This window comes from Acinonyx jubatus, chromosome D1, assembly GCF_027475565.1.
Source record: "Acinonyx jubatus isolate Ajub_Pintada_27869175 chromosome D1, VMU_Ajub_asm_v1.0, whole genome shotgun sequence".
Classification (NCBI taxonomy): Eukaryota; Metazoa; Chordata; class Mammalia; order Carnivora; family Felidae; genus Acinonyx; species Acinonyx jubatus.
The window spans coordinates 26,192,264-26,212,043 of NC_069390.1; the positions used below are offsets into that span (position 1 = coordinate 26,192,264).

At 38.0% G+C, this 19,780-nt stretch overlaps 1 protein-coding gene across 2 annotated transcripts in view; it reads right to left on the reverse strand.

Moving 5' to 3' along the window:
- The window catches only part of PDHX (pyruvate dehydrogenase complex component X), a 71,988-nt gene that overhangs the window by 8,265 nt on the left and 43,943 nt on the right, over nucleotides 1-19,780 (reverse strand). For both annotated transcript variants that reach the window (XM_027072907.2, XM_027072908.2), the window contains exons 6-9: nucleotides 15,542-15,716; nucleotides 13,354-13,501; nucleotides 5,632-5,690; nucleotides 2,105-2,263 (exon numbers count right to left, since the gene is read on the reverse strand). In XM_027072907.2, the coding sequence (XP_026928708.1) occupies nucleotides 2,105-2,263; nucleotides 5,632-5,690; nucleotides 13,354-13,501; nucleotides 15,542-15,716 (541 nt within the window). The remainder of the gene's footprint in view (nucleotides 1-2,104; nucleotides 2,264-5,631; nucleotides 5,691-13,353; nucleotides 13,502-15,541; nucleotides 15,717-19,780) is intronic.

Below are 19,780 nucleotides of genomic sequence, written 5' to 3' on the forward strand. Positions count from 1 at the left end.
GAAGTAAAAACTTAGTGCAGGTATTAACCTGGTCCACAGATGGAGCTCCAGAGACCCGCAAACTCCTTGAAAAGTTCATTTCAATACAAGTTTTTATTGAAAATTAAACAAATAAATTCACGGAGCACCTACTATCTCCATGCACTCTTTCTTCTAGAATTGGATATATGGCAAGAGCAAGACCGTCAACATCAGACAGGAAGGAACAGAGAAGGATCAACAAATAAAGAAATGAGGTGAGCTCAGAGAATGATCAACTGCAGGAACACAATAACACAGGATAATGTCAGGAAGCTACTTCAGCAATGGAAGCCACAGGAGCCCTAAGAAAATGGCTCATGAATTGTGAAATGCCCCGATTTAAATAAAACCTCACCTCTACTGCTTTCTAGATGCATCACCGTGGGCAGATTTCTTAACGGCACTAAAACTCCATTTCCTCCATTTCAAAATGGGGGAATTAAAGTTTCAATTATGATACTGGGCTGATTAAATACAGTGCTTAGCCTGGTGTCTCACACATGCTAAGAAGAGAGAGTGGGGTGTTGGTCACAGGCGGCAGGGTGGGAGAGGGTGGGAGAGGATGGGAGAGGGTGGGAGAGAGAAGCAGGGAGAATAAGAAGCATAGAGGAGCAGCCAGCGCACACTGAAACTTAAGGGTTGCCAGGAATTACAGGAAAACCTCAAGGACTGTCACAGAGGCCCTTGAACATTCCAAAGGGTCAAGGCTGCCCTTCCCATTGCGGAGAGGCTGCTCACACTGCTTCCTTACACCTCAACTTAGCTTCTTTCAGGATATAAGAAAATGGGAACGCTAACACTGCTAATTTAAGAACTATGTATTATCATAGTAAAATTAGTAAACTGGTCAAAAGCAAAGAGACTTTCCTATAATGCTTAATTTTAAAAATTTAATATATAAGAAACACATAAATATTAAAAATAAGAAAGATATAAAAATACATAAGAAAATTCTAACTTTATAGTGAAATTTAACCTCATTTGGATTTCACAAAAACACTAATAATACATGTATTCTCATTGTTGTTGAAAACTTTTGATGACTAAAAGGCACACAACTATCTTAGTAAACCAACGTATCTTACTTTGACTTCTGAATTGGTCGAACTAAGTCACCACTCAATTAAGAAAAACAGTTGCATTTTTATCTATAAAAACACATTCTGCTAATCTTTTCAAAGAGGAGCAAAGAAAGAGCTAACAATGTCCATTCCACTAAGGCCAGCATTAACTGTATCTAACTCGAAGATTCTAAGAGTATGCTTTTAAAAGCGGATTAACTTGTGTTCGTGTATTTTGGGCAAGTACATCTACGACGTGTACACTGTCAGCTCCCCAAAGAAATCTTATCTTCTACTTTTAAAAGTATACTTGCTCGTCCACTATGTATATACAACTGGTCTTTGGTAAATAAAAAAAAGAGAAGAACCATTTATCTAAATGAGTCTGCAATATTCAATTCTAACGCTGTAAGAGAGGTGACACTTCCGTCAAAAAATACCTCTGGAAATTATACAGGCTGTCAGAGCCGATCTATTGCCCGTGTTCCCATGCGGTTCAATGGGATATTCTGGGGGAAATCCCACTCCTCCATATTGGAGCTAGAAAAACTGCTTTTAAAGAAACTCAGGAAAAATCCAGTACTTTTGCTTCTGGAAAATGAAGGACTTTTAGTGGCCTCAATTCTAGAGAGGAAATGAATAAAATTAGTTTTGAAGAATAAAACACTGTGAACAGTGAGATCTACTCACCACCTTCACAGAAATACAGTTTCAGCTTTAAAACTAACTAAAATATCATCTTTAGAGTGGAATTCTAGACTTTGGGAAATAAAGCATTCACCTGTAACTTGAATACAGTAGATCCTAATCTATCTGTATGTTATTTCTGAATTTTTGAATATTAAATTTTCTTAAAATGGTTCCTACCTAGATAAAACCTTAAAAACTTTCATACACAATTGACAATCACTTGAAAATACTAATACATAAATATCTCTATCACAGTATGACCAGATCATGTCAAGACTTTACCAGAGAGTAAATACTAACATTTTGAAAGCACAGTATTTCCTAAGACATACCTTTACAGAGTCAGCAATTTCCCGTATACCCTTAGCGGCAGCATCTTTTATGATTGGCGTAATTAAACCTTTATCTGTTGCCACAGCCACTGAAATGTCAATAAAGGGCAGTTGCTTTGGGCCCTCTCCATCCCAGCTTACATTAACATCTGGCATTTGCTATGAAACAGAAATAGAAAAAACATGTCACTAAAGAAGCAGCTGTAGAGCAAGGCGGTTACAGAAAAATAACTAAAATTATTCTGCATTTTTGAAAGTGAATATAAGTGGACAGAGCAAACAAATGAAGATCTGGTTTGAAACAATGATTTGGATCTCAGTGTTAAATGTCGTCTATGTTTGGGAAGAATAAACATACCAACTTTTTTGAAGCAAGCTTCAGGAAACACTGATGGACCTGTTTTGATCGCTGTATACTAAATCATGGCTAAAAAAAGGTCTCCCTTTGTTAAATCTGATTACTAAAAAGCATTTAACATTTGCCATACTTCCTGCCTCATACAGTGACCAACATGGCCTTAAGGAGAAGAGAAGAAGGGAGGGGAGCGGGTAGCAACATTCAGTCACATAATTCCTGAGGCAGGTAGACGGCGCAATTATCTAGCGCAGCCCTGGCGGATATCATCCGGCCCCTAATAAGTGACTTCTGTATTTAAGAGAGATTTCCCAGGCTTCACCAACATATGACAGATACTGTGTATGAGCATGCATGTGTTTAATATACATACAACTACGCGGAAGACGAAAAGAGCAGAGGAAATGGCTAAACGCCTGGAGACCGTGTATACTGACACTGTTGTCAAGTATCGGAGAAAGTGATGGTGAAAAACCGCAAACACAGACGAACTTCTCTTCCCACTCTTCGCTTGGGTAACAGCCTACCTAAGTGTACTTCTGAGCCCTCCCCAGAGAAGCCTTTCCCACTGTGCTCCTCCCCGGCCTGTTATGTTCACTCCTGCTGCTCGTTCATTCGAAGTCATCAAAGCTCATTTGTCAAAATCAGACACGGCGAAGTCGCAAACCCCCCGAAGATTTTAAATTCTTACAGACGACGCTAAAGTAAAAGAGGGGGAAGAAAAGCCCCTCCCAAGTAAGGAATATCTGGCAAAAGAAGTGTAATTACGCAGCCATGCAACAAAAGCCCAGGGGACATGGTCTCAGTTGTAGGCAAAGGAAAATTCGTACCCTTAAACTTTCTTATTCGTATTTATAATCATTATTTCACATTTTCTAATAAAATATTTTCAACCGAAGTCTAATCTAATTCTACTCTGCAGCTAAGGAAATGACGGAAGGAATACATAAACAATATAAAAGACTGAGCACACAAATATACATTAATAACAGCGAGACAGGGTCTAGAATAATGCCAGCCTTGAGGACATTACGATATTAGAAGAAACATTTAAATAACGTTAGGCTAGTTAAGCTTGGGAATCCAGAATGAAATGATTTTCTGGGAATATAGAAGTTTCCAAAAGTGATTCAAGAAAACGCTGAAAATTAAACAGCTCAATAATTATGGGGGAAAATGAGAAAGTCATCAAGTCTACCTCCTCAAAATAGAACTAGGCTGAGATATTTTTATTGGTGAATTCTATAAACTTCAAGAAATAAAAATCTTTATAATAAAGAAAAAAAGTACAGAGAAAGGAAAGAGAAAAAGGATCCAAATTCATTTTAAGAAACCACTGATTTAAAAAAAACCTGATAAAGCTAGCACAAAATTTAAATTACAATCACGGTTCCTAGTACAAAATTATGAAATGAAATGTAATGGCCACTGGAGATTCACTTAAGGAGGGCAAGAATGATTCATAATTAGAAAATCACTAATACAATTCAAAATATTATTTGGTCAAAACACAAAAGCATATGAACCCTTAGATACGAATGGCTAAGAAAAGGCATGACTTTAACATTCTCCATTACTGTATTGTCCAAGAAATAAAAACAAATTCCTTATAAGCATACTTTAAATATAGCACTTAATACGCAGTGGTCCAGAAAAATAGCCTGGTTATAGAAAGAAAGGCAGGACAGAAAATGGTGCAGAGCAGGAAGGCAGGAAGCCTGGGTTTCCAATCTACGTGTCCAGCCAGACACCCCACCGCTCACCTGCCTTCCTGGCCCCTCCAATGGACACCATTTGGCTTCTCGAACGGAGTTATGTCCAAATCCAACTCTAGAACTCCTACCTCGAACCTGCTCCTCTCTCACATTCCCAATCTCTGCACGTGGAAAGCTCCATTCCTCCCAATGCTTGGGCTAAAGCCCTTGTCCTTTCTCTCACACTCCACATCCAATCCATCAGTCAATTTTGTTGGCTCTGCTTTGAAACATACCCAAAATCTCACCTTCACCCTAGCCACCCTCCTAGCTGCCACCTGAGTCCACACCACTGTCAGGGTCCACAGCCTCCCAGGAGAGCACTGCTGCCCCCTGGCCTCTCTACAGGCTGCATTCCTCAAACCACCAGAACAGTCACTCCTTTTTCTTTGTAAAGGTGAAGTAGACCGTCAGTCCTCTTTCAATCCCCTCCAAAGGCTTCCTTCCCCTTCATGATAAAACCCCTAGTCCTTTCCATGGCCACCAAGGCTTCACCTACTTCAGGGCCCTCTCCACATTCCCTCTTTTAATATCATCTGTTCAATCTCATCTCCTACCTTCTCTCTCCGAGGCACACTTTGTCCCTGGGCCGTGTCTCAAAGGCAGCACTTGCCCCTCCCAGCCGCTGCGTCTGCAGTTCCCTCTGCCTGGAGCACTCTTCCCCCAGGTGTGTCTGTGGCTCACACCCTCTTTTTTGGGCCTTGGCTCAGTTATCACCTTGCCAAAGAGGCCTTCCTTGCCTAACTGTGCACAACGACACCCCTACTCCGCTTTCTCTTGCTCCTCAATACTTTCACTATCTGACAAATACCGGTCTCTTCCATCCAGAGTGTAAGCCCCAGGAGAGCGGAAAACATGTAGGCGTTCGTTCACTATTGTACCTCTAATGCCTACAAAGTACTCAGCACAACACCGGGGATCAATTCGTATTTGCTGAATGGTCTCTGTTCTGCTATAATTAGTCGTACGCCCCACTGATTCTCAGTTTCATTTGTATTACTGAGGGGGTGAGACTACATGATGTATTTTTAGCAATAATGTTATAAAATTTTGGGGACTTAAAAATCAGAGTTCCATTTATCATATAAAAATCCCAAGACATGAGACTATTTAAAATTTTTTTTAATGTTTATTAATTTTTGAGAGACAGAGAGAGCACGACTGAGGGAGAGGCAGAGAGAGAGAGAGAGAGAGACAGACAGAGACAGAGACAGAGACAGAGACAGAGAGAGAGACACTTCTAATCTGAAGCAGGCTCCAGGCTCTGAGCGGTCAGCACAGAGCCCGACACGGCGCTCAAACTCAGAAGCCATGAGATCATGACCTGAGCCAAAGTCGGACGCACAACCAACTGAGCCACCCAGCCGCCCCAACATGAGACTAAAAGAAGCCAAAATTATTTGGGGTCTGCTACTTACTTTAAGGGTAACAGCTGCTGCCTTGATAATAAAATCGTTTACTGATACTTTAATGTCATCTGAAAGAAAAACAAGCATATCAAAATTAGGGTTCATAATGAAACTTTAACATTGACCATTATGATTGCAAACTTACTCATTAACAAACCATAATGAAAAATATTGTAAGTTTTTGTTTATTCGCTTAGCAAAATTTCCCTGATTAGAAAAACTTTTATGAGGCCCTGGATAAATAATATTAGCCATACATGTAGACAATTACTTCTGGAACTTGATTATAATTCTTTTAAAGCTTAGATATCATATACAAGAACTTGAAGGATACATTATAACCGTAATTAGAAAGAACCAACCCCTATCTCTCTAAAAACACAAATGGTCTCTCTATATAGATTCAGATGATTCATTTTTTTCTCTCATCCTTTTCAAATGTCTTCATTCTGCATGAGCTTTATAATATATTGATTATACTAGAACAGTGGTAACACAGTCACTTTAAAGATATCTATATCTATCTATCTATCTATCTATCTATCTATCTATCTATCCATCCATCCATTCATCCATCTAGAAAGAAATTTCTTACTAATGGAGTGGACACCAAAAAAATTTAAGACCAATGAGCTGCTTTTTAACTTAACAAAACAGGATATAGCAAAGGCCAAAGATGAAGCAATGTTGGCACACGTCCTGGTGCAATGAACAAAATGAGGTTTTCTGTCTAGTTTTATGGTGATTCCATTAAATCAATTTCCTTCCAGTATACATAATGATTTCAAGGTAAAGCTGAGGTCCCCTCCCTTCCCATATAAATCCCATGATTTATACTTTTGCTTTTCCAGGTGGGTAGGAAAGTATTGAAAAATGTAAACTACACTTGATTCTCCATTGCAATGGCTTCTAGACAAAGCGTTTAAGATAAAGATCTCGTCAATGGTATGTGGCAAGATAAACAAATCCCGTTACTATAGTATCATGGAATTTTATATGAACAATAGCTCATTCCCAAGGCATGCTGGAGATTTCAGAAAGACACTAGATGAATTACCATAAACCCAAATACTGCCAAACTGTCACGGTAAGAGTCACCTGCTCATCCAAATCATTGCTCTTTTAATTCAGATTTCCAGAGACATAAATATTTTTGTTTGCTTGTTTTAAACCTCTTTATGAGTAGAAATGTGAGTGGGTTTCCAGTGCTTAGAGAATTTTAATGATAACCAATATAAAAGACTTGGTCTACATAAATTCCAATAGGTGGACAGATATTAGGAACTCATTATGCTTACTCTTCATGGCTCCCTCAACCTCCTTCTCACTTTATCTACTATCCATAGGTATCCACAGTGAAGACTTCCCAAACCATCCACCGGCTGATGATTCCCAATCTACTGCCTGAGTCCACAGTGCTCACCTAAATTCTCTGCCCTCATTGTACTCCAACATTTAGTACTGTTGAGTTGATCACTTTCTTCACCTCAAAACACTGTCTCTTACTGGCTTCTGTGTCACTATATTCTCCATTGTTGTCTTCCACTCTTTACCACTTACTCATTTTCTATCCCTTTCTCTCAAAGGTGGAATCTTCCCAGGCAAGAACTTTCGGTTCCATGACTTTGATACCATTCATATGCTGATGATTCCTTCAAATGCTACCTCTAATCCCCATGCATCAGGAGCTTCAGGCTTATTATATGTCCAATTTCTCACATGACATTTCTCTTAGGCATTGAAAACCAAAAAAGTGCAAAGGAGATTTTTTCAAGTTATTTTATTTTTAACTCTTTATTACGGAAATTTTCAAATATATAGAAAGGAGACTGTTGGTGACATTGACTGAGAAGAATAAGAAATAGTTTGTGAGGGAATATCAAACATTTTCATTTGCCTATCATTACAAAACAGTGCAGACAGGCTTATAGAATACTATAACTATATAAGAAAGAGGACTGGAGATAAATAATGGGGGCTCTAAGAGCCCCTCCTCCCCGAAAATTCCTAATTGCAAAGACATACCAAACTTGGGACCATGAAAAGATACTAGACTAATCCATCCCTCCACTGAAATAGTACTGTTTCCTGCCTCATGAAAGGAAGAAACAAGGAAAATTATTCCCCTAATGATCTCTATATCATGACTAAGCAAGTACACTTAATATCTATAAAGAGAGATTCCAAGGTTAACTTTTTGAATACAGAGAATTTTCTTTGAAGTAGCTTTCCATTTATTTCCTTGAACTTTTAAAAGCTGTCAGGCTGTCTTTGTATGAATTCTTCAAAGTGTGTATCTAAATTGAAATATCAGTTCTGTTGTCACTTAACATGTAGAAACCCAGAAGAGAATGTTTTTCCCACCCTAATAGAGCAGAAGAAAAGCAGAAGTTACAAAATCACAACTTTTCTTGAGTCCATTAGGGAGCCAAGGTTACAAGGCAAACAAGTGAACTGAACGTCAAGGGTGATGGCTCCCCTCTGAGGAAGGACGAGCACACAAAATGATTAACCGCTGTTGGAATATGGGAAAGTACAGGACAAAGTATGGGACAATGCGCGTGAACAAAGGTGGTATCAGCAGACAGATGGAAACTATAAAACAGCATTTGAATGGACATCTCAGGGAAAAAAAACATGCTATCAAAGATAAAGATTTTTTTTGTTAAGATTCACAGACTAAACATAGCCAAGAAAAGAGTCAGTGACATTGAAGCTAGATCAACAAAAATTATCCAAATGGAAACACAAAGAGGAAAAAAAAAAGGTAAAAAAAAAAAAAAAAAAAAAAAAAGAATAGGGGATCTAAGAGCTTTAGACAATTCAAACAATTGAGTATTTACAATCAGAGTTCCAAAGAGAAAACACATCAAGCAGAACATAAGTGGAATACAATGGCTAGGAGTTTTCCGAAATTAATGAAAGACAACAAACCACAAATCCAAGAAGCTGAGAGGAAACCCCAGCAGGATAAAATACAGTATAAAAAAAACGCTAAAGCATATAATAATCAAACTGCTAATGGAGAAAATCTTGAAGACAACAGCACCAGAGGGGAGACATCATTATAGAGGGGAACAGAGATATTAAGAACGGCAGCAGATATTTGGCAAGTCAGAAGATAATGGAATGGGATCTTTATTTCAAGTAGTGAAACCAAAAATCTTTTTACTCAAAACTCTATACCCAGCAGAAATACCAAAAACGAAGGAGACACACCCATCAGGATGCTTGCCAACAAGTGTTGGCAAGGATGTGGAGAAACTGGAACCCTTGGGCACACCTGATAGGAATGCAAAATGGTACAGTCACAATGGAACACAGCATGGCAGCTCCTCAAAATATTACAAATAGAATTACCATATGTTCCAGCAATACTTCTGGGATAGACCCAAGAGATGTGAAAGCAAGGACACAGAGAGCTACGTATACCCCCATGTTCACAGCAGCATTATTGACAATAGTCAAAAGGTGGAAGCAACCCAAGTGTCCACTGACATATAAATAAACAAAACATGGTAAATACATACAATAGAATATTATTGTCTTAAAAAGGATGGAAATTCTGACACATACTACAACATGGATGAACCTTCAGACAATGCACTAAGTGAAATAAGCCAGTCACAAAAAGACAAGCCCTATATGATTTCACTCATATGAGGTACTTAAGAATAGTCAAATCCATAGGGACAGAAAGCAGAATGCTGGCTGCTAGACAAAGGCTGGGAGGAGAGGAAAATAGGAAGCTATCATTTTAGTGGGTATAGAATTTCAGTTCTGCACAATGAAGACTTTTGTGGATAAACTGCTGTGGTTGCACAGCAATGCGAAAGGATTATTATCCCTAAGCTGTTCACTTAAACATGTTTAAGATGGTAAATTTTATGTTACACATATTTTGCCATAATTAATAATTAAACAAAGGGAAATACATGAAGGAGAAATAGACTTTTTCAGATAAAAGCTGAGAATTTATTGCCAGCCAACCTGTATTACAAGACACAATTAAAGGAAATTCTTTAGGCAGAAGTAAATACCAGACAAGCATTTTGTATCTACATAGAGAAATGAAGAAGGCCAAAAAATGGTAAAAAGAAAATGGGCAAATGCAAAAAGACTTTTTTTCCCCGCATTTTTAAAACTCTTTTAAAGTTTATGTTTTAAACATAATTGATTTGCTAAAGCAAAAACATATCAGACATATATGCTGGTGCTTATAGCACATGTGGTAATAAAACATGACAACAAAGGCACAAAGGATAGAAGGGAGAAAACCGAGTATGTTGTTGTAAAGTTCTTACATTACACACGAAGGGGTGTGATACAAATTTGAAGGTAGACTGTGATGAGTTAAAGAATTATATCGTAAACCTTAAGGAAACCACCACGTAGAAAGAGAAAGGTAAAACAGAAATAAAATGGAATTAAAAAATTAAAAAGCAACCAATCCAAAAAAAAAAAAAAAAAGTAAGAAAAAACAAAGGACAAAATTACTAAATGTGAATGGTCCAAACACCTTAATTAAAAGACAGAGTATGGATTAGATTAAAAAATAAGAAAATTATTTGCTGTCTGCAAGAAGTCAGTTTAAATATAAAGACAGGGACACCTCAGTGGCTCAGTCGGTTAAGCGTCTGACTTCGGCTCAGGTCCCGATCTCGCGGTTTGTGAGTTCGAGCCCCATGTGAGCCCCATGTGCTGACAGCTCAGAGCCTGGAGCCTGCTTCGGATTCTGTGTCTCCCTCTCTCTGCCCCTCCCCCTCTATTGCTCTGTCACTCTCTCCCTCTCCCTCAAAAAAAAAAAATAATAAATTTTTTTAAAAATTAAAAAATATAAAGACAGATATATTAGAAGTAAAAAGATATAAAAACATCAATCAAAGAAATTTGGACTGACTGTATCAATATCAGATAAGGAAGGCTTCAGAGTAAGAAATATTACGCCAGGAATGAACAGAGACATTTCATGACACATCAATTCATCAGGAACACATAAAATCCTAAATGTGTTCTGTGCCTAATAACACATCTTCAAGATGATATAATACCAACAGTACTCAAAGGGAAAACAGACAAATCCTAATCGTAACCAGGGATCTCAACACTCTTCTTTCAAGAATGGACAGAACACGTAGGAAATCAGAAAGGATATGAAGACATGAACACTACTCCCAGCCAACTTCACCTGACATTTATAGAACACTCCTCAGAGGTAGAACACACATTCTTTTCAAATACACATGAAACATTCATCAAGATAGACCATATTACGACTCTAAAATCTCAACAAAAGTTAAGATTTACATCATACAAAGCATGTTCTCTAAGCACAATGGAGTTAAGCAAGAAATCATAAAAGAAAGGCTGAAAAGCCCTAAATATTTGGAAATTATATTTACACTTGCAAATGATTCATGGATCAAAAGACACATCACAAGGAAAATTAGAAAACATCTTGAATAGAAAGAAAAATAAAACACATCAAATTCTGTGGAATTCATCTAAAGCACTGCTGAAAGGGACCTTAAAAGCATTATATGCTTATGTTAGCATCAAGGTTTATTATATGACATTGATCTCAGCTTTCACCTTAGGAAACTAGGAAACTAAGGAGCAAATTAAACCCAAAGCAAACAGAAAAAAAAAAAAAAAGGAATAAAGGTAGCAGAAACCAATGAAAAGAAAATTAGAAAAACAATGAAGAAATTGTATGAAATTAGGTGACTGTTTGAAGAGATCAATAAAATTTATAAATCCCCAGCCAGATTGATCAAGAAAGTCAAAAGACACACATTACTAATACTGAAAATGGAGACATCACTTCAGATTATATAATGTTAGAAGTACTATATAGTAAGGTAATATTATAAACAACTTTATGCCAACGACCCCTTTATCCATAGTTCTGCTTTTCACAGTTTCAGTTACCCACAGCCAACAGCAGCCCAGAGGCAGATGATCCTCCTTCTGACATACTGTCAGAGGGTCATCAATACCCTAACACTACGTCCCAATGCCTACATCATTCACCGTGCGTCATCTCACCACGTTGGCATGTTATCACCTCACATCATAACGAGAGGGGCGAGTACAGCACAGTAAGATACTTAAGAGACAGAGAGACCACATTCACTTAACTTTTATTACAGTATTCTACTACAGTGTTCTATTTTATTATGATTGTTGTTAATCTCTATGTCTAATTTTTAAGTTAAGCTTTATCATAGGTATGTATGCACAGGAGAAAACACAGTATATACAGGGTTTGGTACCATCAATGGTTGCAGGCATCCACTGGGGGTCCTGGAATGTATTCCCTGTGGATGAGGGGGGACTACTGAAAATTTTATCACTTAGATGACATGAACAAATTCCTTGAAAGACATAAACTACTCAAGCTCATTCCAGAAGAAACCGATACATCTATTTTTAAAAACTGAATTTGTAGTTAAAAGTCTTCCCACAAAGAAAAAAAATCAAAGGCCTAGATAGACAGTCTCATTGGTGAATTCTACCAAATAATTAAAAAGGAAATAAAATCAATTCTACCCAAACCTTTCAGAAAATAAAGGAGAAGGAAACATTTCCTAATTTATTCGGTGAGATCTGGTAACAAACCCAAGAAAAAAACAAACAAACATCTTTAAGAAAACCACAGGGTAGTTATTATTCATGTGCACAGGTATAACAATTCTTAGCAAAATTTTAGAAAATGGGATGAAGAAATATATAAGAAAATTAATGATTGATGAGTTTTATACAAGGAATACAAGTTTATTCAACATCTGGAAATCAACCAAAATAATTCATCAAAATAACAGAATGAAAAAGGAAAGATTATCTCAAAAGACACACAAAAGCATTTGACAAAATTCAACATCCGTTTATGCCTAAAACTCTCAGCAAATTAGGAATTTGAATTTCCTCAACTTAAGGAATCTACAAAAAACCTACAACTAACATTAAAGACTGAATGTTTTCTCCTAAGACCAAGAACGAGGCAAAAATGTCTGCTTTTGCCATTTATACTCCTCATTGCAGGTTAAGACAGAGGTCTTAGCCAATTCAAAAAAGCAAGAAAATGAAATCAAAGCCATACATACAGAAAGAAAAAAAGAAAGAAAGAAAGAAAGAAAGAAAGAAAGAAAGAAAGAAAGAAAGAAAGAAAGAAAGAAAGAAAAGAGAAGAGAAGAGAAGAAAAGAAAAGGAAAGGAAAGGAAAGGAAAGGAAAGGAAAGGAAAGGAAAGAAAAGAAAAGAAAAGAAAAGAAAAGAAAAGAAAAGAAAAGAAAAGAAACATCAGTTCATGCTAAAAATTCCGAAGTCTCCCAGCAACCTTAGTTTTAACTAATTTGCTGGGAGGTACATTACAAATTTCATAACCTGAAAGTTCATTCTGAAAAAGATATAAAAAATTAAAACTTGTATAAAGAAGAGTGATATCTAAGATATACATAAAATCTAAAACATTTTTCAATCATTTTGGATTTTTTACTTTCTAAAATGTTAAGGATTGCTTTGTTCAGATATCATACCAAAAACATGATTTACTCAATACAATGGAATCGGTTTGTTTCTTATAAGAAAAGTGAACCAATTCTTTTCTTCAGTACTAAAATACACCCAGATGATGAAACCAAAATAAAAAGCTGCACAATGTGCCTTTGTAAGTAAAGGATTTCACAATAGTTAGCACATGTACTGTATTAAGTAAATTTAACTTTACTAACCTCTGACCAGACTTTGTCTAGCTTTTAAAACAGCTCCAAGGTCACAGTCAGTAGTAGCATATGCATGTGGTACAGTACTTTTAGATTCAGTTAACCTCTTGGCAATAACTCTTCGAATATTGCTAGCAGGGATTTCAGTGAATGTGCCCTGCAAAGAAATTGCAATCTGTCCATTAAACCATAAATGGAAGTGGAAAAAGCAAATTCTAATACTATAATCTAGTCTCAGTAACTTAACTCTTGGTAATTAAAGATTAACAGAGGAAAAATACTATTAAAAATTCTTAGTATAAGGAGGAATATAAGAAATCCAGAGAGCTTTAATTTTATAGTATACAACTGTAGAAAAAATTGGTAAAATCCATGTCTTAGTTATAAATGAGAATCTTATGTTACTTTGTATAAGATGATCAAAAAGAAATCTACCAGGTCATGAATAATTCTCCCATGGGTGTGTGTATGGGACAGAGACAGACAGACACACACATACCACTGTAAGCAGCTTGTTACAAATATCACTTAATAAAACTCAAAGCATCCAACACATCAACAAACCAACAACAGACAATTCCTACTTATAAAAATGGTGTGCAGTAGAAAAAGATAATGTACTGGATAATCTGCCAAACTATTTCTATTTTGGTTTGTAATTTAAAAAGAAATCACATGAGTATCATATTTCCTAAAAATTCATAATAAAAAGTCTAAGTGAGATAATAAAATCTTCCTATAACTTACTATAGCTTTTCCACTCTGTTCTTTGAAACTCTAACAAAAAGCAGGATGGACATAAAACTACCTGTGATTCCTTCCTTGTCCTTCACTCCACTCTGGGACTAGATCACAGCCACTTCTAATCAAGCAGCTAAAAATATACCTGAGTCCTTAGGAAACTAAACACTTTGTTAGTAAAGTATTTGTTCAGATAGAATGAATGCTCTCTGTATACCATAAAAATTTGAAAGTAAGGTTTACATTCCTAATTTGAATAACCTACTTCTTAAAAACATAAGATTTGATTACACATAAATTTTTTGTATATGAAGTCACGAATCATGAATTTACATTAAAAATTGTTTCCCATGAAATTTGTACTGTTTGCAAATTCTTTAAAATACTATACTGGAATATATTTCTCCATCAGAAAGAGCAAGATAGGTTTGTTTATTTTTTAAGTGCCCAGTTTTTTGTTTTTTTTTTTCCCTTTCAGTTTTACATGAACCTGATTATCCTGCATTTCTTCTGATGGGAAACAAATGACATGAAAGATACTAAGAAAGGGAGGTAAAAAGAGGCAAAATGGAATATTCTGACAACAAAAAAGGGCTGTTACTGCCTCCATCTGAGAAAGAATGACTAGCTATACAGTCTCTATAGTTCTTCACAGTCAGAGTATCAATTCCCTCAGTCAAGGGGCGCCTGGGTGGCTCAGCCTGTTGAGCGTCCGACTTCGGGTCAGGTCACCATCTAATGGTCCGTGAGTTCAGGCCCCACATCAGGCTCCAGCTGACACTGTAAAGCCTGCTTTGGATCCTCTGTCCCCCCATCTCTCTGCCAATCTCCCGCTCATGCTCTTTCTCTCTCAAAAATAAAAATAAACATTAAAATAAAACAGCCACAGATGAGGGCTAGTGGTGGCTACCAACCATTAGTACCACACCAGAGAAAAGCTACGTGAAAAGCAGCATGATGAAAGAGCCTACTTATATGGCACTGGACTTGAAAGTTAGCACCACACAAACTGGGTTTGTGCTAGGAGTCTGCACGACATGAAGTATCTGGAGAATTTTTTCTTTATCACTGTTAGCTACTACTAAAATGGATTGGTAGAATTACACGTAAAACAGACAGCTGGGGCGCCTGGGTGGTTCAGTGAGTTAAGTGTCTGACTCTTAATTTTGGCTCAAGTCATGATCTCGCAGTTTCCTGAGTATGAGCCCCAAGTTGGGCTCTGGGCTGACAGTGCAGAGCCTGCTTGGGCTTTTCTCTCTCTCTCTCTCTCTCTCTCTCTCTCTCTCTCTCTCTCTCTGCCCCTCCCCCACTCATGATGTGTCTCTCTCTCTCTCTCTCTCTCAAAATAAATAAATTAAAAAAAACCCCAAAAAACAGACAGTAATGGTTCTTATTGATTGGGTTCCTAGTTCTCACTTAAGTCCGAAAACATACAAATCTATTCAAATGATATTACCACTACATTCGGTTGTCCAGGAGTTGAGACCGGTGGGATCATCGGCCGTGTGTATGGTGGCGTGGCCATGGCCTGTGGGGGCAGAGGCACTGCGGGAGTAGCTAGAGGGGCTGGGGTGGGTCTGGATTCAGTAATCTTGCCCGTTTCTTTCAACTGGACCAGTTTGAGAGCATCCCTGAAGAGAGAGATAACCACGATTAGCAACAAGGAATAGAAGAGAACATTTAGAAAATGGAGATAAGGAGGGAAGGTACTGAAATAGAGAGATGTCAAGGCTGTGATGCAAAATGAATTACTTGAGTTACACAAGCAAATCTTATCTGGTCTGCTGATTCATATTATTCACCCAATGGCTACAATATTTGGACATTTTCAAAAACCAAACAATTTGAATTATATCAAAGTTTTGGGCGTAGATATCTTTAAAAGGGAAATTAGTCCTTTTCTCGGGGGGGGGGGTGTCATTTGGTAGACGAACAATTCTTAAACCATACTCTCATTCTTTATACTTGTCAAATAATTTTCACATGGTATTCAGAAAATGTCAAGTTTCTGATGACTTTTATTAGTATATTTACTAAATTACTGGATTTTCTAGTGTAAATAACCTTGTTATGGTCAGAAACTCATACCATTTTAAATATTGCTCAAAATGTTAACAGCATCATCTCATGAAATAAACCTACCCCACAGCATCATTCAGAATGAAAGATAACTAAACTAGTAACAGACTTACCCTGCATTAAAGGTATCTTTGTTTTTTAAAAGGATGTAAGTGGATGACTAAATATACCAAGCTTTCAATTTATGCTAAGTTATAGTGGGTATGAAAGAGTACATTTTCTTAAACAAAATGCCTTCTCGAAAATTATAATACCTGACAATTTAAAAGAACTCTTTTCAAAAACAGAATTTTATAGTAAAAAAAAATGTTTTAATCTAAAAACTTTTTCAAAAAGGTTTTATGTAATCTAAAAACAACTTCAGGGTGACACTAATTTAAAGGCAATTTACATCCTTTAAATTTCTCAAACACGGTTAATTATTCGTTATTGTTTACTGACAGAATTGCTGAGGGGAAAAACCTAGCATCTGCCGGGCATGTCTGAAATTATCCTTCCCCGAACAAAACCTTTTTACTTAATATGGCAACATGGTAGGCAGAATTCTGAGACGGATGACCCCAACATTCTTGTATACACAGAATTATTACCTGGTTACACACCCTGCATAATCCCTTGTGTAGGCCTGTGAGTATGATGGATGCCGCTCCCCTGATTAGGTTACATTATGTGACAAACGTGACGGATTTTGTACACACAATTCAGGTCCCAAATCAGCTGACATGAAGTTAATCAAAAAGCAAAAGGAAAATTACCCTGGCAGGATCAGACACATCAGATAAGCCCTTTAAAAGGAACCAGAAATTCTTTCAAGAAGAGATTTGAATGGAGAGAGACTCTCCTGCGGGCACCGGAGAAGTAAACAGGCATTTGTGAACAGCCTGGGGAGATGACCATGTGGCAAGGACCTGAAGGAGGTCTCGAGGAGCTAAGACCAGTCAGTCCTTGGCTAAGACCCAGTAAGGGGCTAGAGTCCAACAGCTCCAAGGAACTGAATTCAGCCAACAACCACGTGAGCCTGGAAGAGGACTCCAACCTTCAGATGAAGCCCAAGCCCTGGGCCAACACCTTGATTTCAACCTTGTGACTATAAGCTGAGAACCCAGCCATGCTGGGCCCTGGCTTCTGACCTACAGAATTGTTAGATGATAAATAAACGTTTTAAGTTACTAAGCTTGTTGTAATGTTATGCAGCAACAGAAAATTGACCCAGGCAGGAATGCTCCAACCTGGGGCACATTATTAGAGGAATCCCTCAATGGGTCCTAATAGCATTTTTAGGAAGGAGGGTCCGTGCTTTATACCAGGTCCAGAAAGGGGTGCATGGAGTTAACACCAAATATAACTTACTTACTTCAAAGTTAAAGAGCTGACATTTAATATGAGAGGTCAGCTGACGAAGAAACCTTAAATGTTTTATCATCTTGGATCCCTAACTAAGCATTCAAAGTGGGAGTAAAAGGGGCACCTAGGTGGCTCAGTCGGTTAAGCATCCAACCTCAGCTCAGGTCATGATCTCGCAGTCGTGGGTTCAAGCCCCACATCGGGCTCTGTGCTGACAGCTCGGAGGCCGGAGGCTGCTTAGGATTCTGTGTCTTCCTCTCTCTCTGCCCCTCCCCTGCTTGTGCTCTGTCTCTCTCTCTCTCTCTCTCTCTCTCTCTCAAAAATAAACATTAAAAAAAATTTTTTTTAAGTGGGAGTAAAAGTGGAAAAATTAGCCTCTTATGTATGTATTGTGTTTATGCTAATTACATAATTTCATACCAGGCCTGTGAGGGAGGTATTATTATTCCCAATTCAAAGATGAGTAAGTAGGCTCAGGGAGGTTAAATTCCAAGTCTAAGTCAGTATTTCTCAATCACCTACTCTGTTAAACGTGTCAAGGATACAGTGTTAAACAAGACACTTCCCATCAAACAGCTTTATTCTCTGTTATGTTAATCAGGCAAACAAATGACAGATAGTGATGTACTATGAAAAAAATAAAGCAGAATAACAGGATGAGTGATGGGTGAGGATGGGGGGCGCCTGGGTGGCTCAGTAGGGTAAGTGTCTGACTCTTGATTTCGGCTCAGGTCAGGATCTCACAGTTCATGAGACCGAGCCCTGCATCGGGCTCCATGCTGTCAGCGTGGATTCTCTCTCTCCATCTCTCTCTGCACCCTCCCCACCACTGCTTGCGCGCTCTCTCTCTCTCTCTCTCAAAATACATAAACTTAAAAAAAATAAATAAAATAGGGCAGATGGTCAGGGAATGCCTGAGGAGGTGGTATTCACGTGGAAAGATGAAGGAGCAAGCCTCGAGAAGAGCCCGGAGAAGCATGTTTCCAGGCAGGGAGAGCAGCCAGGGAAAAGGCCTCTCTTAAGGACAGAAGGCAGGTCGGCACGAAGAGAGCAGTGAACAAGGGGAGGGGGTTAAAAGATGAAGCTGGAGAGGTGGGCAGCAAGCAGCCGCCAGGGCTGGCATCAAACCCAGGTATGGCCAACTTCAAAGCCTGTGCACGTTCTACCACTTTTCTAACACCTCTATGCACATAGTATGCAAATATAAACCACAGCAGAGTCAGAATAATTTTTTCTCACATGAACACATCAGAATAGAATTCAGCACATCTAGGATTAACAGCAAGTCTGGGACTGAATGAAAAAATGCAATCTATGTAATCCAAAGGTAAACGTAGGCAGTGCTGGTTTTCAGGGCATGGGCAACAACACGGTGACGGGAACAGAAAGGACCGGGGAGAGGAGGAGATATGCGGCCTAGGGAATGACCTTGTGTACCGTTAAGGCCTTGAAGAACAAGCTTACTTCTGTTTGGAAATTGATTTTTAATTTAGATTTAGAACCAAAAGCACCAGTTTCCAGTTAATTATGATAACATTTACATATGAAGTAAATGACTGGCAGCATCATTTCTGGGGATTTATGCCATGAGCCAAAACCCTAGCCAGATAAATAAAAATATGAGCATGGATATATAAGGCCTCTCTGTTGATTCAGAAAAATGCCTTCAATAGAAGATACTTAGCTTTTGAAGGCTCTTACAAATCACAGCTGAACGTTACTAGTCTCTTCCCATTATATAAAATACATCTCTCTCACAAAACCTATTACTAATCTGGGTTTTAAATCAAATTACAGTTTAGTATCAGAGTGGCATATCTAAAATACATTTTATTTTCTTTATATGGGGATCACTAGTTTACTCTCAGTTATCAGTTAAAAATAAGCAGATAAAAATAACAGGTAAAGAGACTAAAGAATCTAAAATGCCTGAATACACTGATTTAAGACTGGTCACACTTAGGGGCGCCTGGGTGGCGCAGTCTGTTAAGCGTCCGACTTCAGCCAGGTCAAGATCTCGCGGTCCGTGAGTTTGAGCCCCGCGTCGGGCTCTGGGCTGATGGCTCAGAGCCTGGAGCCTGTTTCCGATTCTGTGTCTCCCTCTCTCTCTGCCCCTCCCCCGTTCGTGCTCTGTCTCTCTCTGTCCCAAAAATAAATAAACGTTGGAAAAAAAAAAAAAAAAAAGACTGGTCACACTAAACTGACACATCTTTATTTTTTTTTAAATGTTTATTTATTTTTGAGAGAGAGCGTGTGCAAGAGCGAGCGGGGG